The sequence below is a fragment of the Acomys minous genome, assembly GCF_964271855.1.
Source record: "Acomys minous genome assembly, chromosome: 6".
Taxonomy (NCBI): Eukaryota; Metazoa; Chordata; class Mammalia; order Rodentia; family Muridae; genus Acomys; species Acomys minous.
The window spans coordinates 125,769,975-125,794,461 of NC_140487.1; the positions used below are offsets into that span (position 1 = coordinate 125,769,975).

A 24,487-nucleotide genomic window follows, 5' to 3' on the forward strand; every position below is an offset into this window, starting at 1 on the left:
CATGTGGGTGTGGCGTGTCCGGAAGGTCTCAGTACTGAGGCCTTCTAGAAGCTGGGCTTGTTCTCTTGAATGTCAGGTGCTTGGCTGCTTCAAATTCCCACTTCTCTGTGACTCTAGGCCTTGGTGCTCGGTGAAGGCTTCTGTACTCTTTGGGAAGAAAAGAAGAATGCTTTTCTGTGTTGTTAAAAGCTGCAAAAGGCAATGGTCTATAGTCCCTAGAAAACTCCAAACACAAAATGAGGCGTGGTCTGGCCTGCTCCTAGGGCCCACAGCTGGCTCTCCTTGTTTGTGTAGGATCAGTGACACTAGCTCTCTGTCTTGGCCTTTGTCTTTTTTTTTTTTTTTTTTTTTTTTTTTTTGGAGACAGGGCCTTTCTGTGAGGCCACAGCTGGCCGTGAACTTACAAGGATCTGCCCAGCTCTGTCTCCTGAGTGCCGGAATAAAAGTCATACTCCTCCCTGTCTGGTAGCTGTGTGGTTTTTGTGAAGACCTGGGAGTGCCTTCTGGGGCAGTGGTCAAGGGAGCTTCTGGGCGTTCTCTCAGTGCTGTGCACACCCCAGCTCTGGAGCGGGGAGGCTTGCCTATGTCTGCATGGCTTCTCTTGTCCTTTTCGCTGTTTATGACAACTTCAACATAAAACTGGCAAGCCACCAAGTCTACCCTTCAGGCTATACATGCAGTCCTGACGTCTTCATAAGGCAAAGATTGCACAACCTCATTCTCTGGCGCTTTCGTCAACCACACAGAAGGACCTGTCTCCTGCGGTTGTCCCGTGCTCCTGCCCACACCTGGCCTCCATCAGCCTATCAATAACATCTGTGTTATTAATAACACTTTGTTCCCTCTGTGTTTCTTTGCTGTTTTAGTGATACAACCTGTGTGTGCAGGGTAAGAGTTAGCACTGAGTTACACACAGTTGTTTGTGTCTCTGTGAAAGACTCTCACAGTATAGCCATTAGCCTTAGAGTCACAGCCCTCCTGCCTCAGCTCTCTTGAGTGCACAGGCTGGACCACCGCACCCAGCTTCGTTCGTGTGTCTGTAGGTCCTTTAGTCCTTTTTTTAAGAAATTAGTTTGAGGAAAAACAAGAACCAAAAAGAAAGAAAGAAAGAAAGAAAGAAAGAAAGAAAGAAAGAAAGAAAGAAATTTATTATTTTGGTGCATATGTGTGGTATATGCATATATGTGTACATGTATATGCAAGCATATGTGGCCGTGCTTGTGTGTGGAGCCCAGGGCTCCCTGTGAGGCGTTTCCTCATCATTCTCCACTGGCCTTTTGCTATTGTTGTGTTTTATTGGACAGGGTCTTCCTCTGAACGGGAACTTCCCTGTTTGGCTAGACTGCCTTGCTCTGCAAGTAGGGGAGGTGTTCAGCTCCGGGATTACACAGCCACTGAGCCTGGCTTTTTATGTGGATGCTAAGAATCTGCGTCGTCCCTCCATCTCCCTGCTAGTCCTCTTTGTGGTTGAGTGGTGCTCCGTGTGTGGCCTTGCCCAGGAGTGACGGGCATGAGGGTTGTTTCCACCTTTTGGTACATGAGTGGCGCTTCTGTGAATGCTCCTGGACATGTGCTTTTGCCACATAGGTGACCATTGGTTAACCTAGCAAATGGAAACATTGGCTCTGTTTATTTTGAGGGCCCAGCCAGCCTGTGTCATGGCTCAGCCACTGTCCCTGTGGAGGCCTAGTAGATACCTTACCTCTTGAGGTGGGTAGAATACCTGATAAAGCTGGGACTGGGGCTGGGCATCAGGGAAGCCAGGGTTGCTTAGGGAGGAAGCGATGCCAACCTGGAGGGAGGTGGGCAAGTCCAAAGTGCACAGCGTCAGGTGCCTTTGGCTGCAGCTTCTGGAGGGAGCAGCAGAGACAGAAGGCCATGCTCACGCTGCAGAGAGCCTTGTCTCTCCATGTCTGCAGAAAGGGAGTCATCGAGGCCTGCCTCAGGGAGAAGGTCAAACAGTGAGTTAGGAACTGGGGGGACCTGGGGTTCCCTGTGTGGGAGAAGTATGTTGAGACCTGCTTTGGTACCTTAGGGGGGGTGTCAGAGCTGTGGTGTCTAGCCATGGGATCCTGACTTGCTGTGGTGTCTAGTTATGGGGTCCTGACATGATGTGGTGTCTAGCCATTGGGTCCTGGGATGCTGTGGTGTCTAGCCATGGGGTCCTGGGATGTTGTGTCTAGCCATGGGGTCCTGAGATGCTGTGGTGTCTAGCCATGGGGTCCTGGGATGCTGTGGTGTCTAGCCATGGGGTCCTGGTATGTGGTGGTATCTAGCCTGGGATGCTGTGGTGTCTAGCCATGGGGTCCTGGGATGCAGTGGTGTTTTCTTCTCTGACTTGAAGGTAAGAGACAGACTGGGGCTTGTAGGCACTGTAGCTGGTCACAGGTCCTGGGGAAACAGTGCTTCTGTCTTTTGGTCCAGGAGATGGGAATGGGAGTGCCCTTCCTTGCATGCTTGCCAGGTGCCAGAAACCCTGTCTCAAAAAACCAAAAAAAAAAAAAAAAAAGAAAAAAAAAAAAGAAAAAGAAGTGAAGACAGGGTTTCTCTGTGTAGCCTTGGTTGTCTTAGACTCCCTTTGTAGACCAGGCTGGCCTTGAACTCACAGAGATCCACCTGCTTCTGCCTCCCAAGTGCAGGGACTAAAGGCGTGTGTCACCAATGCCCGACTGGGGGCAACTTCTTTAGAGCCTTTTGTCCTTAGCTTCCAGGTATGCATCAGCCCTGGGCTGTCAGACATGAGGACAGCCAGCTGCTTCCCACTCAGACCAAGGAGTCCAGGGGGCCCAGGGCTGCACACCCTCTCCCTGGGGCCTAGTTCTTGTGGTGGCCATGAGGTGGCCACAGGGCTTTTTGCTCCCTTTCAGGGAGGTTGGCTTGCAGTGGCACCTGTAATAATTTACCTTGGCTGCTCTTATCAGATGGCAGCTGAATTAGAAAGTTCTCAGGGCTGGTGACAGTAGACTCAAGGCTCAGGCCCAGCTCAGGATACTGGTTCTGGATGGACATCAAGACAGGTGGATATGTGCATTGGTCTTGGCTGCATGGACCTGGGGGTTTTGTAGCTGGAGTTTCCATTTTGGTTGCTAGTTGCAGATTTATGGGAAAGCAGTGCTGCTAAGGTGGGTTTTGGGAAGTCATGGCAAAATCTGGTCCCCTCCCTAGGGACCAGCTATTGCCCTTGTTCCTGGCCATTGTTACAACCAATGGAGGGAGAATGTGAGGTGAGAAGTGCTGCCTATGATGGGATCCACTGGGGAGCTGCTCTCAGGGGTAGTTCCGAGCTTTCATGTCTGAGGAGTGGTGGGAGGAGACTGAGTCCCAGACAGCGCAGGTAAGGAGGGTCTAGGCACCTGTCCCCTTCCAGCTATCCCTTGGGCTCGGACTCCAGAGAAAGATTTCGGTTTGAGTGGGATGCAGGCCGAGGTCAGGCGCTCTCCACCTTAAGCCTTCTCTTCCGTAGCCTTGCGGGAGGTCTACATGGCTGGCAATAGGTCCAGGCTTTGTGTGAGCAAGGCTGGGAAGGGCAGAGCCTCCAAATGTCATCCTAAACGCAGCTCAGTGGTGACAGCTCTCCTCCCACTTCCCTGGGGTGGTTACCAGAAAGGACTCATAGAGTTGTAATGATCTGCAAAACAAAGTTTCCATGACAACTGGTTTTGGTTCCTACAACCTTTTCCTGTTTAGATTAAGCAGTTCAGGAAGCCAGGCAGAGCCGCTCCCTGAAGCCTGCTCTGGTCAGTGGTTTGCTGAAATGGTCCTGGGTCAGGCAGGCTGCCGCTGTCCTTTCTCCATCCTTCCTCCCTTCCTCCTCTTCCTCTTCTTCCTCCTCTTCCTTTGTTTCCTCTTCTTCCAGCTTGTTTGGAGGCTGCAGCAGGAGAGTGTAGTTACTTGTCTAACCTTGGTTAAGGGAAGGCCATCGCCTGAGTGTGCAGCTTTGAGAGGGATGCACATGAAGCAGTGATGGAGGAAGACTGCCCCTCACATCCTGTTTTTGTTTTTGAGGCAGGCTCTCACTAAAAAGCTCGGGCTGGCTTAGACCTTGCTATGTAGGTCAGGCTGGTCTTGAACCCACAGAGACTTGCCTCCTTCCGCCTACTGAAAGCTGGAAGGAAGTAAAGGTGTCTCCCACCATGAGGGCTTTCTCCACTCCTAGTTGTGTGGCTTCCTAGAGGAGCAGGTACTGTTCATCACAACCCTTTCCAGTGGGCAGCTTGTTATTTGGGGGACACTTGGATGTGGCTCCTGTGCCTGGCAGCCGGGCAGGGAGGCCGACAGGAAACCCTGGTCCTACCTATGTTTACTCACCTGGGCATTAGGTGATGCCCAGCCCCAGGGACCTGGCTCTGGCGCCTCTGGGAATGTGCCTGGGTCTCTAGTGGCAGCCTCACATCTGCTCCGTTCTTTCCCATGCCCAGTGGACCAGGAACCCATATTCCTAGTTTGATTGCTGGAAGATGCTGTTTCCTCTGTCAGAATCCGTTCTTGACGTTGTGGCTCTTGGTCCATGGCTTGCATGTGGGGCCTTTTGGTCATTTCCCTGGGGGAGGGGGGGGAGAGGGAGGGAGGGAGAGAGTGTGTGTGGGGTTGGGAATTTGGAGAGGGGATTGTTGGCTACTTTCCACTTCTGCTCCAGGCCTAGAATGCCACAAGAGCCTTTTCTTGGCACAGACATTTCTCCTAAGCCTGCCCTCTATGGGTCTGTAGTGTTACCTATGGCCATATGGGAGCACATACACCCTTGCTCTGGGCACCTGCTGAGGCCACTCTAATTGGAGGTCTTTTTAACCAAAAAACTTCTGGCCTATCTGTGTGCTGTCCTTAGAGCTGCCTGTTGTAGCTAATGTGGCTCAGCCCCACCACCCACCTACCTGCACCTGCACTGCTCAGCAGGTGTCCTTACTCAACCATGGGCAGTGTCTAGCTGTTTGCTTCTGGAGGAGAACATATCTCTTTTCTTTTTAAAGATTTATTTGTTATTCATACAGTGTTCTGCCTGCACATACACCTGCAGGCCAGACAAGGACACCAGATCTCACTATAGATGGTTGTGAGCCACCATGTGGGTACTGGGAATTGAACTCAGGACGTTTGGAAGAGCAGGCAGTGCTCTTAACCTCTGAGCCATCTCTCCAACCCTCAATCAGGGCCAGTTTAGAGTGCTCAGGGCAAGACCCAGGAGGAGGGCTTTCGAGGGTGAATGTGTCTGATTTCTTGGGGCTGGTATGCTAGGAATACTTAATCTACATGTAACAACATAGCCCCATCCTAAGGGAAAAGCACTACTTAATTATTCTGAGTGGGGGAAGATCTCCAGGGACAGTTGAAGGTCATTAGTTGAGAGCCAGGACACCAAGACATCTTATTAGCATAGGGTAGGTGTCTCCAGGAATCCCCAGGTGCTTGCTGAACAGGCTTTTTTTCTCAGGAAAGGGTCAGGCCTATAATCTTCCCTGAGGGAATCCTTGGAAGAGGGGACCCAGCTGTGAAAGGCAGTCGCTGCTTTTGTACTGAACTCAGAGGCTATATTTAGGGAAACGGCCAGACTTCAACCTTAAAAAGCAGGGTTTCCCGGACAGGCTCAAGGGTCCTGTCTGTCTTTGGGTGCTGCAGGGACCTTGAGGACTGTGCTCCCTGAGCCACCCACCCGAGCTTCAGTCCTTTCACTGTGAAGTGGAGGGAGCCAGGCACACCTCCCTCCCATTGCTGTGGTTTCCACGAGCAATGCTTTAATTTTAGTGCTGGTATTTTCAAGGCGGACTTAGAGATGCTGGCCGGTCTTAGTGGCCTGCAGCAGGAGGAGAAAGGTCACTCGGTCTCCCAAGCTGCTGCCAAGACCCGTGGGGCCAGCTTGGCCTGGAGCCGCCAACCATTCTGAGCATCTCTCTCACTTGTGCCACACACTGCTGCCTCAGTGGGTGAAGGGGAGGAGCCTAGAGAGGCGGGATAGGACGCATGTGGGAGTGTGTGGCACTGCTGTGAGGAGTGACTTAAAATAGCAGAAATGACACAAGTATGGAACCAGGGTCAGAGGGGCCATGGGAGGCTCTTTCCTGCTTCTTAGTTTCTAGTGGCTTGTGGGGCTCCATCTCTCACCCTGGCTGCAGAGGCTTTTCTCTGACTCTCAGAACTTCCCTGCTCTTGTGAGGCCCTTAGAGCCCACCTTAAATATGAGACGCTGACGGCTCAAGTGTTGAAAGCCTGGTCCCTGACGCAAGGGGTGGGGTTTTGGGGAAGTGACTGGGTCCTGAGGCCTCTGCCCTCAGTGTGAGTTAGTTCACTGATGGTCAGACCTGGAGGAGAGCACTGTGGGGAGGGCGCTGGCTGGAGTAGCAGGTTACTGGCTGTGTGTGGCTCTGAGGGGCACATCTTGCCCCTGTCCTGCCTGTCTTCTCCAGGCCATTGTGGAGTGACTGGTTTTTTTGTTTTTGTTTTTTGTTTTTTTGGTGGAGTGACATCTTACTTAGTGTCCTTGTGAGCACAGTAGAGAGGGAAGATTGGGTCTGGCTCCCAGTCCATGGTGTGTGTGTGTGTGTGTGTGTGTGTGTGTGTGTGTGTGTGTGTGTGTGTAAGGTGGAGCACGTCATTATTAGTGGCTATTAGGGGGCATGCTAAGGAGGCCATTCATCATGGTGGCTCAGGAAGCAGACAGTGAGTTGGGAACCAGGCCTATCTCCTCCCCCCTGGTCTGCCAAGCAGCTTTTAGAACCTTCCAAACTAGTGCTCCCAGCTGGGGGCCTATTGAGGCCATCTCACCGCTACTGTAGCAGTGAGCAGCCTCTGCTCAGGCCCAAAGCGGTGGCTGCTGCCACCCCAGGACTCGAACCTCCAGAGCCATAGGCTGAAACATGTCTGTCCTGTTTTTAAATTGGTTCAGTTTTTTTGCCACAGAGTCTGGCCATAAGCAGTATGGGTTAATTAACTGAACACCCTGAAAAAGTTCTAATTCCAAACAGTCCTCTCCTAGTTATCAGCAGTGGGGCTTGGGCCCAGAAATAAACTAGGTTTAGCTAAGGTTATGGGTAGGACTCTGGGCTGGGCTCTACCTTGGAAAGATCGCAAGGACTGAGTGGGACAGGGGTGGCCAGGACAGGGGTGGCCAGGATGCCTGCACTGAGGGTGTGGATAGGATGGCTCCCCTGGCCTTTCACTTACTCTGATACCCGCCTTTTGCATTTTTTGGCACCACGGCCTGGCCACCTTTTGTGTTTGAACAGCACTCGCCACCTCCTGTCTGCCCTCTGGACTGCACGGGCCTGCCTGAAGGGAAGGTGGGCTGCCCCTGAGAGTTTATCCACAGGTGCTCCAGGAAGGGCTGGGATCTGGCCAGTCCATGACTGAGGAGGAAATGGCCAAGGCTCATAGTATCTGATGTGATTTAATGCTGAGACAAGCCCTGGTCCAGCCAGCACGTCCCTTCCCCAGGGGCAGCAGATGCCTGGAGTCCGTATTCTGCACCAGGCGCTTCCCCTCGGCTCACCTCCGTTGTTATTGTCCTTTCTGAGACAAAGTCTGCTCATGTTGCCCAGGCTAGCCTTGTGCTAATGTTGCTCTTCCTGCCTCAGCTTCGGGTGTGCTGGGATTGCAGGTGCGAGCCGCTCTGTCTGGCTCTGCTGCATCAGTCCTTCATAACACTGTTGCTGTGGAGCTGGAGGGACAACACAGCTGTTAAGAGCACCCACTTGCTACTCCTCCAAAGGACCTGAGTTGAATTCTCAGCACCTACATGCTGACTCACAAGCACCTGTCACATCAGCTCTAGGGGATCTTGCCTTCTTCTGGCCTTCAGAGGTACCTGAACACATGTGGCTTACACTCATACAGACACATAAGTAAAAACCTTTACATTAGTATTGTGTGTGTAAGCACATATGTGTGTAAATAGCTTTGTAGCTGCCATATATGTGTGGAGTCATTTGTAGGGGGACTTTTGTAGGTTCTGACTCCCTCCCCTGGGGACCAACTGTCACTACCTCCCTCAGCTGGGGTGGGATCATTATCCTCCTCCTAAGTCTCCCCTGGGCTGCAGTGCCGAATGGCTTGACCTTGTGGTGCAGGTCTGGAAGGCAGCCATAGCTGCTGTGTGTCCCGTCATGTCTGGGAGGCATTGCTTTGCCACAGTCCTCTTCACCCTCTGGCTTTACAGTCTTTGTGCGACCCTAACCTCTTCCATGGTGCTCCCTGACCTTGGGAGGGAAACGGGTACACAGTGGCCCCAGTTTTGGCCAAGTGCTCCAGACACTGGTTCTTTGTACTCTGAGTAGTTGGGAGCGTTTGGGAAAAACTCAAATTCTTAAATACTTAAGTGAAGGTTCTAGAAGGCCAGTGGTGCTGTCTTCACATCTGGGACTCCCTTGTGCATGCTTTGTGCAGCTACTCCGGTGGCTTCTTATCATGGCACCGGGCAGGTTTGGTTACTATACACTGTTTTACTTGGTGAAAGAGTGGCTTTGGACGTGGGTGGCCTCAAGAGTATTTGTCAGGCTGGAGAGATGGCTCAGTGGTTAAGAACACTAACTGCTCTTCCAGAGCTCATGAGTTCAATTCCCAGCAATGACATGGTGGCTCACAACCATGTATGATGTGATCGGAGGCCCTCTTCTGCCTTGCAGGTGTACATGCAGGCAGATCATTGTATACATAATAATAAATAAATCTTTTTTTTTAAATGGCAAGAAATAAAGTAATCTTATTTTTTAAAAAACGTGATTGTCATTTGCTTCTTGCTCTTCCTTGAAAATCCACCCAAGCTGACTAAGTATCCAAGAAGAGGGAAGTACTGGTTAGCACGCGCTGGGTGCCAGCCGAGTACTGGTTAGCACGTGCTGGGTGCCAGCCGAGTACTGGTTAGCACATGCTGGGTGCCAGCTGTAGTCACCTTTGGGCAGCAGTGCCCACATGCTTCCTGGCCCTGTCTTCCTGTAGTCAGCTGAGGCATCACTGCTGTGACATCTGTCCATTTTGCAGGTGAGGAGTGAGAGACTGATTAACCTAGTTAATTAATGATTGGCAGCTTGCCCTTGGTACCCAGCTGCTCTGAGCTGGGGCCAGGCCTGACCTCCTAGAGTCTTGACCTATTCAGCCTGTCAGCTGTTGTAAGAAGGCTTCACAGATTCTAGGCCTGAGTGTGTTGGTCTGGGGCCTCACCTGGCTTGTACCCATTACCTGTCACCTGAGAAGGTACATGTTACTAGTGACACAGATGTATGGGATGTTGTCAGTGCTGCCGGGCAGCTTGTGATGGTACCAAACTGGCTTGTTAAGACCTGAGGTTTTGTGCAGCATCTGATTGGCTAGCTGTCCACAGGAAGTAGGAAGTCTCTTCTGAAAGAAGAGCAAATGAGTTGTGTTTCTTTCCTTTTTTTTTTTTTTTTTGTTTGTTTGTTTTTGAAACAGGGTTCTCTGTGTAGCCTTGGCTGCCCAGGACTTGCTTTCGTAGACCAGGCTGGCTTTGAACTCACAGTGATCCTCCTGCCTCTGTCTCCCAAGTGCTCTGAGCTAGTGCTTCTACCCCCCCCCCCCCCACCAACACCAAGAGCTCCCAGCTGTCCTGCTTAGGTCCTCGGTACTACCTGGGAGCCCTGGGCATCATCCACTCCACGGGCAAGCAAGAACCAGTGAACCTGCTCCCACTTAGTCTGGAGGTCTTGAAGCTTCGAGCGGTGCCTAATTTCAGGACAGCTGCAACTGCCCTATCCCCTGGGCCTCCTGGACAAGTTCTGGTCCAGGATTGACTCCTGAGGGCTCAGTGTGTCTTCTGTGCTTATCAGCTGAGCTGTAATTGGAGACCTGACCCATGATGATCCTGGCACATGCTCTCTGACACTCCTCCTTGCCTAGTGGTCTTGGGAAAGTCATCGCTGACAGTCCTTTCAGGCCAAGGTGCACTTCTCCCTACAGGCAGGCACCTGTGGCCCCAGGAAGGCAAGGTGTCCCCTGCCTGTCCCCTGTAAAGGGGACTGTGAAGCCCTTTTGTATCTGCCACACTAGCCTTGATGGACACACCCTGTTGAGGGGGAGCCAAGATACATGAGAGCTGTTGTCCTTCTCATGGGGCACTCGCTTCTGTCCCTAGGGGCCACTGTCACAGTGGTGTCCTCTTGAGGCTCACCCCTACTTCTCTTACCTGCTGTAGGATCATGCGTCCTGATGACGCCAACGTGGCTGGCAATGTTCACGGAGGGACCATTCTGAAGATGATTGAGGAGGCTGGAGCCATCATCAGCACCCGGCACTGCAACAGCCAGAATGGGGTAAGTGCCTGGGCCCTGTTCACGTGTCCTTGGGTTGTGCATAGCAGTCTGGTTCCACAGGCCAACAGCAGTTTAGGCCCAGGGAAGCAGTTCACATGGAGCCAGATCTGCAGGGTCCCCGCCTTGCTCACTGGGTCTGGGTCTTCTGGAGGTTCGAAGACAGCTAGCCCTGCTTGGGGTCCCATGCAATAAGGTTGACTTTGGCCTCAGTGTGGAGGGTGGGAAATCAGAGACTGAGCTGCTGGGCAGCTGAGGGGTCCCCACACACCTCCCATGCTGGGTCTCAGGCGCTGTGGCCTCACAGGGCACTGTCTGGAGCCCTGCTAGCTCCTTGGTTGTGGTCTGAAGTACTCTGTGCCTGTGTGGATGTGCTGCCGTGATGTTGAAGAGCTGAAATGTGGGTGCCTGCCCATTTCCATTCCCGTCCCTGGCTGGACTGGTGGCTGGGGGCAAGTGCCCGGCTTCCTGTGCCCTGGCTGTGGTCTGAGCATGAAGCTCTAGCAGGCCCTGCGGGTTTCACCTACTCAGGAGTTGTGCAGTGTGAGGTGGCCCTGCAGCTGGGGACAAGCAGGACCTTGGGGTCTCTGTAGGCGGTCATCTCATGAAGGCTGTGACATTTTTTTCCCTGAAGACCCAGACAGGAAGAGAGAATCTGAATCTGGTCTGAAAGCTGGATGCTGTGGTAGGCACAGAGGTAGGCCTGCAGGGAGTCGGTGATGCACAGCTCTTAGCGTCCTGCTGCGCTTAGCGTCCCACCTCACTTACACAGCGCCCCACTGTGGCCTGATGGGAGCATGGTCTGTTCAAGACAGGGAGCCCAGAGAAGATATTGTGTATCCTGACCTAGCTGGAGCAAGGGACATGCTCGCCTGGCTGTACAGCCTGTGATAGCTAGGCCACAGATACTTCATGTTGTATGTTACATTTTTAAAAAAGATTTATTTGTTATGTATTCTGCCTGCCTGTACACTTTTATGCCAGAAGAGGGCCTCAGATCACATTATAGATGGTTGTGAGCCACCATGTGGTTTTTGAGAATTAAACTGAGGACCTCTGGAAGAGCAGTCAGTGTTCTTAACCTCTGAGCCATCTCTCCAGCCCGCATATTATATTTTATTTATTTATTTATTATTGATTTTTACAGTATTCTGCCTGCCTGCACACCTGCACACCAGAAGAGGGCACTAGATCCCGTTGTAGATGGTTGTGAGCCACCATGTGATTGCTGGAAGTTGAACTCAAGACCTTTGGAATAGCAACTTAGTGACAAATAGCTAGAATAAAAATTAAAAAGAAGCCCTGGGCTGTGGCTCCGCAGTACAGTGCTTGCTTAGCATGTGAGAGGCGCTAGGTTCAGTGCTCAACACTGTAAAAACAAGCAAAAGTGCTTTCCATGGCCGTGTGCCCTGGCCACCCAGGGGCTCTGGTGAAGGTGTGCAAGGAGACTGGTGTCTGCTGACGTGACAGCCGTTCTGCAGCCAGTGGGTAAGGAGTAGGCCCAGCTCACTAGTGTCGTTCGAGAAGTGTACTTCAATATCTGTGGCCAGCACAGGTGTTTCTCTGATGTGTCTGGAGACCTGGAGAAGGTGCAGCATTCATAGTTGGTGGGAGGAGTGTGGCCAGGAAGTGGATGCAGTCGAGTCCTGCCGTTGTGCATGCCTTGAGAGATGGCGACTTCTGTGGAGGAAGAGACCACGTGTGATGTGGACAGCAGGGGAACCTGGGTTGAAGTGGTACCTGAGGATGCCACTGCTCATTGCCACCTCAGGGTCACATTTTAAGGCTGAGGAGCTGGTCCTGTGGGTGCACAAAGCCAGTGGATGGTTCCCGAAGAGGGACTCTCCTGGCGAGGACACGGAACAGCCATGTGGTTGACATACCACAGAAAGCAGCACAGTGGCAGTTTGGGGGAGCTGAGCCCACTCTTGAAACTCATGCTGTGGTGCTGCTTGGTTAGAGAAGGTCGGTTGCTGCTGCAGGCTTTGTTATCATGCTGGGAGAGTCTTCAGTACCTACCACCCTGTTAGCCGGCAGCCACCCTCATGGAGGCAGGACCCACCAGAAGGACAGAGCTTGCTGAGGGCTTAGCTAATGGTCAGCAGATTTTCAAAGCAGCACCTGACATTTGCACCAGAGTCTTGCCGTGCAAGTGTCCCTGGAGTAAGGCTGTTCTGACATCTTGCTGTCACACCCTTGGTAGACCATGGCAGAGTGTGAGCAGTTTCTCACAGATGCCTATATGTGCTTTGTTATGGTGTCGCAGCACCTGCTGTGTCTCTAATAGGCTGCTAAATCCAGAAGGCCTGTAAGCAGCAGAAGCTGACTCTCTGGGGGAGGGCCTGTTTCCTAGACCAGAGTTCCTGCAAGACCTCGGCTTGTCTTAAAAGCCATTGCCCTCAGGCCCTATAACGCAGGCACTGCCCACAGGCTCTTCTTCCTAATCCTGTCACTTCAGTGGGTGGTTTCAGACCACAGCTTGGCTTTCAGTTTGACCAGTGAGCCACCTGTCAGACAGTGGTGCACGGAATGCACCAGGCCAGCGGTGCCTCTGGGGAGGCTGCACAGGCCTTGTTTGGCAGGGTGGCGAGTGCATTGACTACCTTGTGAAGGTGGCTTCATTCCGGAGGAAGATGCTGTCCTTAGGACTTGGTGCACGGGGTGCCCTCTGGTGGCTTGTAGGGAGATGTGACAGCATCCCAGGCCACCCTCTCTGTAGAGAAGCTTCAAGAGAAGGGCAGTGAGCATCTGAAGAAAGTTTGACGAGAGAGATGGACTTTGGGAAGGAGAAGCTCCTCAGGCTTAGAGATGAAGGAAGAGGAGGACGTGGGAGGACAAGTGGCAGTGATGCCATTAAACATTGCAGAATTAGGCCAAGTGTGGTGGCACATGTCTTTACCATCATCACTCAGGAGGTTCAAGGCCAGCCTGGTCTACATGTACATGGTGAGTTCCAGGGCAGCCAAGGCCCTGTCTCAAAATAAAAAGTAGGAGTAACCACTGCCATCCAGTAAACAGTGCTCATGTGATCCTTATGGGAAATTTAAGAGGTGTGGTAAGGTTGGCACTGCTGCTATCTCTGAGGGGCTGAGCCCAGGAGAGGTATGGCATGGCTGCCCAAGGAAGCAGGTGGCAGGTCTGGCCCGTGGAGCTTGTGCTAGGCAGGGTTTCGCTGTGTAGCCTTGGCTGTCGTGGACTGGCTTTGTAGACCAGGCTGGCCTTGAACTCACAGAGCTCTACCTGCCTCTGCCTCCCTGAGTGCTGTGTGCCACCACGCCTGGCTTGGATATTCTTTTCTCTTGCGTGGACACTGGCCACAGGTCAGTTCTGGTCTGGGCACTCTGATTAGCCATGTCACCACCTGCCCAGGAAGCTGGGACACCCTCTTGCCACAGTGCCTTTCTGTGTCTGAACCCAGAATATTAGGCAGAGTCCCTCTGTATGTGACAGGTAAGACGGTGGGTGCTGGCTCAGGTTCATGTGCACTCCCCTTCCCCCATTCTCCTCCCCCTACTCCCCTCCCCCCACTCCCCTCCCCCCACTCCCCTCTCCCCACTCCCCTCCCTGCTCACCCAGTTGCTCTTCCTCCCAGCTTACCCGGCTGTGTCCCTGCCTCAGCAGAGAGGGAGAGCAGGGAGGTGGCAGGTTGGACGGTGGGAAGATGCTCTTTGACCTGTAGCCACTAGACAAATGTCACAAAAGTAGCACTAAACAGAAGAAGACTGGAGGCTCCTGCAGACCATACTGGGGACAGCACAAATGGAGGGCTGTGTCCTCCTTCACCGAGGAGACTGTCCTTGCTGACAGCTCTTGAGGGAAGATTAAGAAGGGTGACAAGCCTCTGTGCCTCCTCTCCTTTCCCTTGGGCCCTTGGATTGCTGTCCTTGGTGTCCTGCCCTGTTGCTTCCAGCCTCTTGCTCCCAGCTTCTCATCCGGGTGTCAGTCCTGTGTCCCCTCGTCTGGCCTTGTCTGTGTGCTGCATCCCCATCGGGATCTCTGAGTGCCCAACTGTGGGTGCTGCCTCTTTTACTTATTTATCATCCTCCCAACTGGACCTTGGGCCCCAGAACCAGTGCACTGACCTGTCCCACTGGAGGTGGCCATGGATGTGGGGCCTGGCTGTCCTCCATGGTTCTGTGAGACATTGCCTTGGTATGCTAGGTAAGGAAGGAACATGCGTGTGAGTGCATGCCAATCTATGTCGTCTTGTCCCTGTCTTGTCCCTTAACCTTTCTGTCCCAGGTGCCTGGCCTCACCTCTTGGTTTGCCAACAGTGCAGAAGCAGTGTTGTCACTCACCTGGACTTGCCTGGCTCTGCCTAGCCTGCGTTTCCAGCTTCTGCCAGTGGGTGGTGCCAGAGTCATGAGAATGAACCTAAGGCTGCTCTTCACTTTGCATGAATCGGCAGTGTAAGGGGTGGGTGGGGGTGCTAAGCTCTGCGGATCCAAGTGCGGAAGTCCAGGGCAAGAAAACACACTACACTCTAGAACTTTCCATTTCCTACCCAGTCTTAGTCTTCTTGCTGAGATCTGTCTGTACTATCAGAAGCTTGTGGCCTCCAGCCTGTTGGTGTGAGAATTACCTGGGAGAGAGCAGTGAGCAGGGGTCTTGGTCTTGTTTCCAGAGAGGTGTGTTCTGGGAGTGGGACGTGCTCGTGCTCCACTCCTCATCTGCGGGGGAGCATGTGAGCCCTCAGGCAGGGGGAGGCTGCAGTGCAGCGGGGCGGGGGAAATGGGTGGCTCAGCAGGCAAGAATATTGCTGTGCAAATCTGAGGCCCTTAGTGTGGGTCCCCCATACCCACCTAACAAGCTGGGACGGCCACATTTGTCTCCAGTCCCAGTGTGGTTAGGGGATGCAGACAGCGGGGTGCTAGGGTTGCTGGCCACCAGCCTAGTCGGCAAACAGTGAGTTCAGGTCCAGTGAGACATCCTGACTGGCAGGGAAGACCATGTGCTGCCGATACGGAGGCCTGACTAGGGGCAGCAAGGGAATCAAGGACAGACACGCTCACAGGAAAGCTGGAATCAGGTGCTCACTCTGACGGTGGGCACCCACTACCCTACCTCACTGGTCACTGGTCTTTGCAGGCGGGCACTGTAGCAAGCAGTCCCAAGCATAAGCATCTGGCGGGAAGAGGAAGCTGCCATTGCTTGACATGCTGACCACGCTCGCACACTCCTGATTTGCCACCCTCCTGAGCCTAAGCTGGCTTTGCCACTTTTGTGGCTGAGGGATTGGAGTCCTTGACCTGGCTGTGCCCATGTGAGCACTACATAGTCTCTCGGGGCTCCCTCCATTCCTACAGTGGACACTGACAGAGGGCTCCTGCCGCCTTCTCCTGGCCTCCCAATGTGTGCACACATGCATAGACATGTAAGCACGTGCCTAAACCACACACACACACACACACACACACACACACACACACGGGTGCAGGGACATCAAGGGTGGGGACTTATTGTCACCTGCCTGCTCTGCAGCTGTGGGCAGCTGTCCTTCCTTCCTGGCTCTTGTCAAAGGCTGTTGTAAGGATTTGCTGAGAAGTGACACCAGAGCTGCTTATGGCCTCACCAGCCTAGTGACACCCTAAGAAAGCTGCTTGTTCCAGTAGACGGTCACAGAGTGGAACGTGGCAGCCACAGTGTCACTGCTACACAACAGGCCATCTTGCTGATATATTAGCAAGGATAGAAGATAAGCTGATTCGGAAAGGGCATCTTGAGGTGCCTGTGGCCCTGTGGGGTCTTTGGGGACGTATATGAACACACTGACCCCCGCAGTGCAGATGCTGTGGGATGTGAAAGGCTGTCTCCTACAGCGTTGCGTATATTACATCACAGCTGAGCTTGGCACGTGCCTAACAAAAGATGGAAGTTCCTGTTCTGTCTGCCCAGCTGTGCACTGGGATCCCAGGAGCAGGCTGAGGCAGTCCTTCCAGTACTGCTGTGGTCCCAGTGTGTCCCAAAGGTGAGGGCTGTGGAAGGCTGAGCTTTTCACCTGGCTGGGTCTTCAGCTTTCGTGAAGGGCCCAGAGCCCCATTCATTCATTCATTCATTCATTCACTCACTCATTTATTATTTAGTGCTTTTGAGACCAGCCAGCTCCTATTTTGTACCCCAGGTAGGCCTCAGATTCACTGTGTAGCGCAGGCTTGCCTTGGAACCCTCCCCCCGCCGTCAGTTCCTCCTGTCTCCTTACTAATGCTGGGGTTGCAGGCGTGTATATGTAGCAGGCCCTGTATAAAGAGACAATAGTGTCGTCTTGGCCCTCAGCATGAAGAAGGGCTTCCCCAGACTTAAGTCCACTTGTGTCTTTATCTTGAACTTATAGTCTGAGAAATGGAGAGGTAATTTTTGTTGTTTATAGCCCACCTAGCTTATTTTTTGTTTCAGCAACCCTAACAGACCAAGACTCTGCCTATAGGACAGCCCAAATTAGACTGCGAGGGATGGGTTTTTGGGGGTGAAGGGCAGTTAGTCAGCATGCTTGCATTCTCCATCTGGGCCTCACTGTGGGTTGATGCCGTGTGCCCAGGGCTCCCAGGTGACTCAAGGACAAGCTGACTGGAGGCACACCTGGTGCCAGATGCTCTTTTAATAATTTTTTATTTTAAATCATGAGACTGTTTAAAGGATCAGAGAGAGAGAAGAGGAGAAAGGGGGGAGTTGCTACTAGTGTCTAGTGCCCTAAGGATGACACTTTCCAGGGTGACCTCTCCTGCTCCCGTGTACTCCGTGGCTGGTCCTTCTGGTACCCTTGTTTCGCAGTTGGATAACATAGTGACAACAGGTAGATTATTTTTCCCTTTGAGGAAGATCAGAATGTAAAGATACATTAGGAAGTGCATAGTCACTAAAGCAGGCAAGGGACAAGACAAGACAGCCAAGCCCCTGTCCTGAGGAAGGAGCTGGGAAAGACGCAGGTGGTAATTGCTCTTACCGAGAAGGGAGCAATGCTGCCCTTTCCAGTCTCTGTGCTCTTTCTATATTCCTTGTGAAGCAGCTGTGTTTATGACAGAGAAAGCGCCTGGCGGCAGCTCTGCAACACTCTCCAGTGTCTCCACACTTAGGCCAGCACTGTCAGTCAGCTCCAGTATTCAGTGAGGAACAGAGCAGGCAGTTTTGAGGGAGATCTCTGTGGGAGGGACTTGCTGGGCTGGGCTAATGGCTGTCTCTGGTCTTTGCAGGAGCGCTGTGTGGCTGCTCTGGCCCGGGTGGAGCGTACTGACTTCCTGTCGCCCATGTGCATTGGTGAGGTGGCTCATGTCAGTGCAGAGATCACCTACACTTCCAAGCATTCTGTGGAAGTCCAGGTGCACGTGATGTCAGAGAACATCCTCACAGGTGAGTCCCTGGTGGAGGAAGGCCCTCACCCCGGCCTCTGCTCTGCTTCCTGTTGCTGTGATGAGACAAGAGCCACAGCCACCACGGGGAGCCACACTGACGCAGAGAAGTGGAGGAGTGCTGCTTACAGGATCCTCTACCCCTGGCTCGCTCAGGTGCCGTCCTCATGCAGCCCGGGCCTGCTGCCGAGGGCCGGCACCCTCCTACACCAGTTAGCAGTTAAGAAAATGGCTCCAAAGCAAGGCCACAGGCCGACCTGATCTCCGCAATTCTTTTTTCTTTTTAAGACAGGGTTTTTCTGTGTGCAGCCCCGGCTGTCCTGTTACTCACTTTGTAGTCCAGGCTGGCCTCGAACTCACAGAGCTCTGCCTGCCTCTGCCTCCCAAGTGCTGGAATTAAAGGTGTGCGCCCCTGCACCCAGCAGTTCTTTAGTTGAGGCTTTGTCTCTAGGTTTTTGTCAAGTTGATAGGTGAAGCTGACTGCAACACACACCTTACTCATATGTGGCGGACTGGCCACGCCCAGGGCCCGGCTACCTCTCTGTGACCTCTCTGTCCTCATGCACCCTGTGGACAGAGTTCTCTCTTCCCATGTTTTTGTAGTTTGCAGATGGGGCACCCATCTGCCTACAAAGCACACCTGAGCCTTGCTCCAGCCAGAGCCGCTTTCCCAGCCTGCATCGCTCCTTCTGCAGATCAGCCAGCCTGTGGCTCCCACCCTGTCTTCTGGGCCACAGCTTGGATGGCTGTGTGTGCATGCCATGGGCAAACTGCCCCTGCCCATCTAGAAACCAGGCTTTTATAGAGGCCGTTGGCGAATGTGGCCTTTGGCTCATCTGAACCTGTTCCTTGGCTGTGGTAACCATGGAAACCCTTCTCGTCTTTCCCATTGGCACCACAGGAGAGCAGATGTCCTTATGTTTCTTTCATAACCTGGCTGTTGACTGGGAAGACAGGCCTCTGTCTGTGGTCCCGTGCGCCTTCGCAGCCGAGCTGGTTCATCCTTTTCTCCTTCCCCAGGCCCTTTGCAGTGGTGACCCCACGGGATGATGGCTGAGGGCTGACAAAGGCGCTCAGGTCTTCCTGGGAAGGGCTAAGAACATACTTAGCCATCTGGAACATTCTGAAGACCTCCGCAGGGATGGGTTCAAATGGGCCGTGTGAATGCATGGGGAGACGATGAGGCGTGTGCTCTTGCTCCTCAGTCTGTGGGGCCCTTTGGCATTAGATGCTGGTCCCTTGATGCTGGTCTCAGGCCATGGCACAGGAAGGGACAGCTGTGTACCACAGTTTCTGTCTGTCCTATGGGCCTTCCTCTGCTGGGCCTAGCTGGGGCGGCTATCACCCCTGAGCAGGAGAGGGGCTCTTTGGAGCCTCTTGTCTTCGTGTGTAACCAGCCAGTAGATCACTGTGGGAGCCTTCAGCTTCAGGAACTGTGTGGGGCCTTAAGAAAGGACTCCCAGGGCCAAACAGACGGCTCAGCGCTTAAGAGACCTGGCTGCTCTGACGGAGGACCTGGGTTTGACTCCCAGAACCCACCTGGGGGCTCACATCTGTCTATAACTCCAGGTCCAGGGGCTCTGCTGCCCTCTTCTGGCCTCCAAGGCACCAGATGCACACGTGCTGCACATGCAGCAAAACACCCATGCACATAAAATAAAAGAAAAAAATTAAAGAGCATATTTTGGCCTCTTGTGTAACAACCAAGCCTCAGCCCTCAAGAGCCCAGTGACCAGAGGACACTGCACCTGTGAGTTGGGAGGGAGGCAGTGAGGGAGGGCTCTGGCCACACAGCAGATAGGCTCAGTTCCCAGGGTCCAGAGCTGGTGATCTGCCGTAGGTCACAGGCGTCCTGGTGTCTCCTACACTGACCTGTGAGCGCCCAGGGCGTACCGATCTGGAGAGCTTGAGTTGCAGGACAAACAGCGTGCTGTCACCCTCAGAGGCCAGAAGAGAATGTCAGAGCTGGGCTTAGAGGTGGATAGGAGCTGCCTAGTGGTCCAGGGGACTGAACTTGGGTCCTCTGGCAGAGCAGGAAATGCTCTCAACTGCTGACCGCTCTTTCCTGTACATACTTGCATGTACCCACACATAGACACATATGTACAAACAGAAAGAAAAGGTCAGGGGCAGGAGTGCTGGCACATACTTTTGATCCTGGTACTCACTAGGCTCAGACAGGTGGATCTCTGTGAATTTGAGGCCAGCTTAATCTACAAAGTGAGTTTGTGGCTAGTATGGGCTGGCTACAAAGGGTTTTAGGGGGACATGGCTAGAGAGATGTTCAGTGGTTGAGAGCACTGGCTGCTGTCCCAGAGAACCTGGGTTCAATTCCCAGCACCTACATGTAGCTGCCTACCATCTCTAACTCCAGTTCTAGGGAGCCCTGTGCATTCTTATAGCCTCTAGGGCACCAAGCATGCACGTGGAAATCAGACATACAGACACACAGAAAACCGACACACATACAATAAATGTTTTTAAGTAATAAAAAAAATTCTTAAAAGAAAACACTTTTGCAGCCACCTGGCCAGTTGCCCTCACCCCATGGAGGTTTTTTAGAGCCCCCTTTTGTCCTGAGAGTGAGCACAGCCAAGGAGGTGGCAGACCAGGCTTGAAGGGCAGAGGCAGCGCTGGTACTGTCTTCCGGAACTGGGGACGGTACTGTTTATCTTAGTGCTCAGGGAGGCAGCGCTTGGCAGCTTGTCTCAGTGGGGCCTGTCCCATGCCTCAGGTCCTCTTACTTCCACCTTCCTGTGCCACAGACAGTGACAGTCTGGTCTCAGGGCAGGGAGGCCTTCGAGTCTTGCCCCACAGCCTGTTGTTATAGACCGGACTCTGGCACTCCTGGGTTCTCCCCGCGTTTCCCTGTCTGATGCCCACTGGAAGGCGAGCCTGTGATCCCTGACTTCAGGGCAGCAGCCCTGAAGATGGCCCACTGCAGGGTGCAGAGTGCACAGTCAGCGAGTTCCTGTCATTTTGCTCAGGGCTGTTCATTTAGGTTTAGCAGGCCACTTGGGTTTCCATGGAAACCAGCTCTTCATGTTGGCTCTGAGTCCAACAGGAAATCTTTATTCCCAAAAGCAGGTTGTCAGATTCACTCAGTCAAAGCATGGAGAAAATATTTTCCTATAGTGTGTGCCTGTGATTCCCAGGCGTGGGAGCCCACAGTCTTGTCTTGGGGGTGCCACGTGGTTGGGTGGGGCTGTGAGGCCTACCATTTTGGAATGGGTGGGCCTTGTAGGCCGGTCTTCTAACAGCCTCCTTGTGGGAGGGCTTGCCTGGGAGCCTGGGGCTGTGTGTGGTGTTACGTTGGGGAAGCCCTGGGTCTCTACTGGGAAGGTACCTTAGAGGCAGCTGCTGGCGACTCTCCAGGTTAGCCCAGAGACCACCCCTGCTCCTCCTGCCTCCCTCGTCTCCTGCCTTGTGTGGTCCCTGCTCCACCCTGGGAATCTTTCGTATTGTCGAAACCACTTTTTTCCCCCTCCCGAGACAGGGTGTCTCTTGGCTGTCCTGGACGTGCTTTGTAGACCAAGCTGGCCTCAAACTCATAGCGATCCACCAGCCTCTGCTTCCTAGTGCTGGAATTACAGTATGTGCCACTGTTCCCAGTGTAGTCAAAGCCACTTTTAAGGACATACCTACACATTTTCTGAAGTGATTGTATCTAGGGAGCCCTGGGTGTGTACTTAAGATATCACCAAGTTGCCAAGTGACCTTCTTCAAAGCTCTTGACCTCTCTGGCATTCTGGCTTCTTTCCGATAAGCGGGGCATGGGCCAGTGGACTGTGCATGCCTTTGGCACCAAAAAGCCATGACCAGTGGCTCTCAAGCCAGGCTTCCCTGCCATGAGAGCTTCACAGCGCGCCACGTCGGGACTCAGTGCTCAGTGCTTCTTGTGGCAGAAGCTCTGGATTGGAGCATTTAAGCTAATCACTGGACTGTGAGGTGGAGGGGCTAGGGAGAACCAACTGGCCTGTCCACACTGGGCCTGAGGAGCTGACCCAGGCTCTGTGCTTTGAGCAGTGGTTGGCCTCGCCTCTTCCTGACACATCAGGGCCCGCTCTGCTCTGCAGTCTCCACAGTTCACATATCTTGCTTGTGTGCACCCTTTAGGTGCCTGCCGGTGAGAATCTTGCAGCATTGGGTCTTCTTGGAAGATTCCTACTAGTCTGAGCTGAGGGTGTCAGGTCTTTATCCGGCAACGACGGTGTTTCCTTGTGGTGACTAGGGCTAGCCAGCGGCTCAGCCTGGCCTCCTCAGCCTTGTCATCAAACCTCATCAAACAGGCTCTTCCTCTGCTGGCAGACTCTAGCCACACACTGCTTCTGTGGGGCTGACTCAGCTTGGAGCCTACAGTCTGAACCCCTTCCACTCCTCTCTGTAAGGGGAGGACTGCCACAGGTGTGGTGTGGCCCCATGCTTCCTTAATGGCAGTGTCCTCAGGCCAGGAGGCTGGACAGAACTTTGGGGACTAGGAGCCAAACTGAGGCATCACTCATGTGATTTTCTTCTCTTAAGGTACCAAAAAGATGACCAATAAGGCCACCTTGTGGTATGTGCCCCTGTCACTGAGGAATGTGGACAAGGTCCTGGAAGTGCCTCCTATTGTGGTAAGGTGACCCCTCCCCTTGTCTCCTGGGGCAGACACAGAGGCTGGGTCCCTCTGACTTGTGGGAGGCCCATGCAGCCAAGGAGCAGCCTAGAGGCACCGGGCAGAGTATAGCACTCAGGCCCTGGGAGCCAGACAGGGCCTCTCTGGGTGGTGGAGGAATATTGCTCTCATGCCCCGAGCAGGTACTGCAACTCCTGAAATGTGCCTGTCAGGGGCCCACAGCCCATGGTAAGGCGTTCCTCTGTGTCAACTTGCCCAACAGAATAAAAAGGAACTGATGACAGACAGGGCTGTGAGTATTGTGTCCTGCTGAGAGCTGGGCTGATGGGCCAGGCAAGCGACCCCTGAAGACCCCAGAACAGGACTGCATCTCAGCCTCTGGTGCACCCACGCGAGGACTTCGGTCTTCTGTGGCCTGCTTTCCTTGCTTTCCCCTCTGTTGCCCCTGCTGGCCCCCTGCCTCCTCTTTTGAGTCTCAGTGCGTGTCCGTGTGAGCCTAACCTTGGAAAGATGAGAACAGTCTGTGGGGTTTGTCTCTAAGGTGGGTCCCACTTCGGGCAGGCTGTCTAGGGCAGTGTTGTGTGACAAAACTTTTGCTGGGGAAATTCAACGCGTATGTCTACATGGCATAGATAGGGAACCCACGACAGACCAAAGTGTGGATACCACCACAGCCCAGTTTCATGAACCAGTGAGTTTTATCGGGATTACTTACAGAAGTGGAAATAGCTCAGATGCATCCCCAAAGTCTACCCCAGCATGAGTGACAGACCACAGAAGCTGGGAACCTGGAATTCTGCACAGCCTGCAGGCTGCTCCTAGTGTCCCTCCCAAGTGGACACAAGAGTGCCAAGCAGCTCTCTTCTTCCAGGCAGCTGGTCTGGTCTCAGAATTGTCTCTGAAGCTCAGCTTGTGTCAGAGTCTGTGCAGCTTGGCTCGGTGCATTTGAGGGGGACGCTCAGCGTTTATTGCTTGTCTGGCAAGGAGGGTGCTCAGTTTCAGGGACTTCCTGAAGTGCTTTTGAGTTGTTTACTTCTCTGTAGGATGGCATGTTTCAACACTAGAGGGAGCTTACACAACAGGCAGGCCCTGTGGAAGCCCTTGTTAGAGACTTCAGATATCTGGGACCAGCTCCTCCCAAGTGTGGTGACTCTCTTTGTGTGCCCGGAAAGAGTGTTGGCATCTGGGGACTGTCGCCTGTGGTGAGGATTTGCATAGCATGTGCCTTTAGGAAAGATAAACTGGGAGCTAGCTGGTCAGGAGTGGGCCTGCTCTCTGCTTGTAGACCGCCAGAGATGGGCAGTGCAGCACCCACAGGCCTTGCTCCTTTTGGGTGTCTTCTCTTCCTCACTGGGCTTGACAGGTGTGTTGGGGGCCTTCCCATAGGTGAGAGATAGTGTTCTCTCTCTCTCTCTCTCTCTCTCTCTCTCTCTCTCTCTCTCTCTCTCTCTCTCTCTCTCTCTCTCTCTCTCCTACCTTTCCAATAGCTCTGGGTCACCTGGGCCAAGGGGGACTTTATGTCCTGTCATCATTCAGGGGTGCCCCTATAGCTGGCTTTCTGTCATCTCCTCTCATTGCTCAGTGGCCAGCTGGGCTTGAGTAGCAGGCCAAGGTGTGGTTGGCTATATCTGTGATTGCATACTCTTTCTTCCTGCTGTGTAGCCCAGGCTGGCTTTAAACTTGCCATCTTTCTAACTAGGCATGCCCCCAACCCCACCTGCTAGCATTACAGCTGTGTACCACTGCACCTAGCCACTCTTTTATTTTTTATTATTGCTCTTTATTTAGTTAGGGCGTTTTGGACTGGAAGGCTTGAGACAGGATCTCACACTCCAGGCTGACCTGTAGAAATTGTTATGTGGCCCAGGATGACGTGAACCCCTGAGCATCCTGCTTATTCCTCCCAAGCACTGAGATTAGACCTGTGGCTAGCTGCAGGAAAGGAGTGGAATGGTCATTAGGGAACCAGAGGGGCAGGGGGAGAGGGGCAAGGCCTGCCAGAGCCATGCCTGTTGTGCTCGGGCTGGCTAGAGTCCCTACACTAGGGACAGGGTTTCTCTGTGTATCCCTGGCTGTCCTGGACTCACTCTCTAGACCAGGCTGGCCTTGAACTCATTCACTAGGTATTTTTAAGAACACTTTGAGGGCTAGAGAGATGGCTCAGTGGTTAAGAGCACTGCCTGCTCTTCCAAAGGACCCGGGTTCAATTCCCAGCACCCACATGGCAGCTCACAACTGTCTGTAACTCCAAGATCTGACACTCTCATACTAAGGCATAT

The 24,487-nt window shown here is 53.2% G+C and overlaps 1 protein-coding gene across 3 annotated transcripts in view; it reads left to right on the forward strand.

Moving 5' to 3' along the window:
• Window positions 1-24,487, forward strand: part of ACOT7 (acyl-CoA thioesterase 7) — an 88,955-nt gene that overhangs the window by 20,807 nt on the left and 43,661 nt on the right. For all 3 annotated transcript variants that reach the window (XM_084786895.1, XM_084786894.1, XM_084786896.1), the window contains exons 2-4: window positions 10,136-10,253; window positions 17,438-17,594; window positions 22,115-22,206. In XM_084786895.1, coding sequence (XP_084643021.1) covers window positions 10,136-10,253; window positions 17,438-17,594; window positions 22,115-22,206 — 367 coding nt within the window. The remainder of the gene's footprint in view (window positions 1-10,135; window positions 10,254-17,437; window positions 17,595-22,114; window positions 22,207-24,487) is intronic.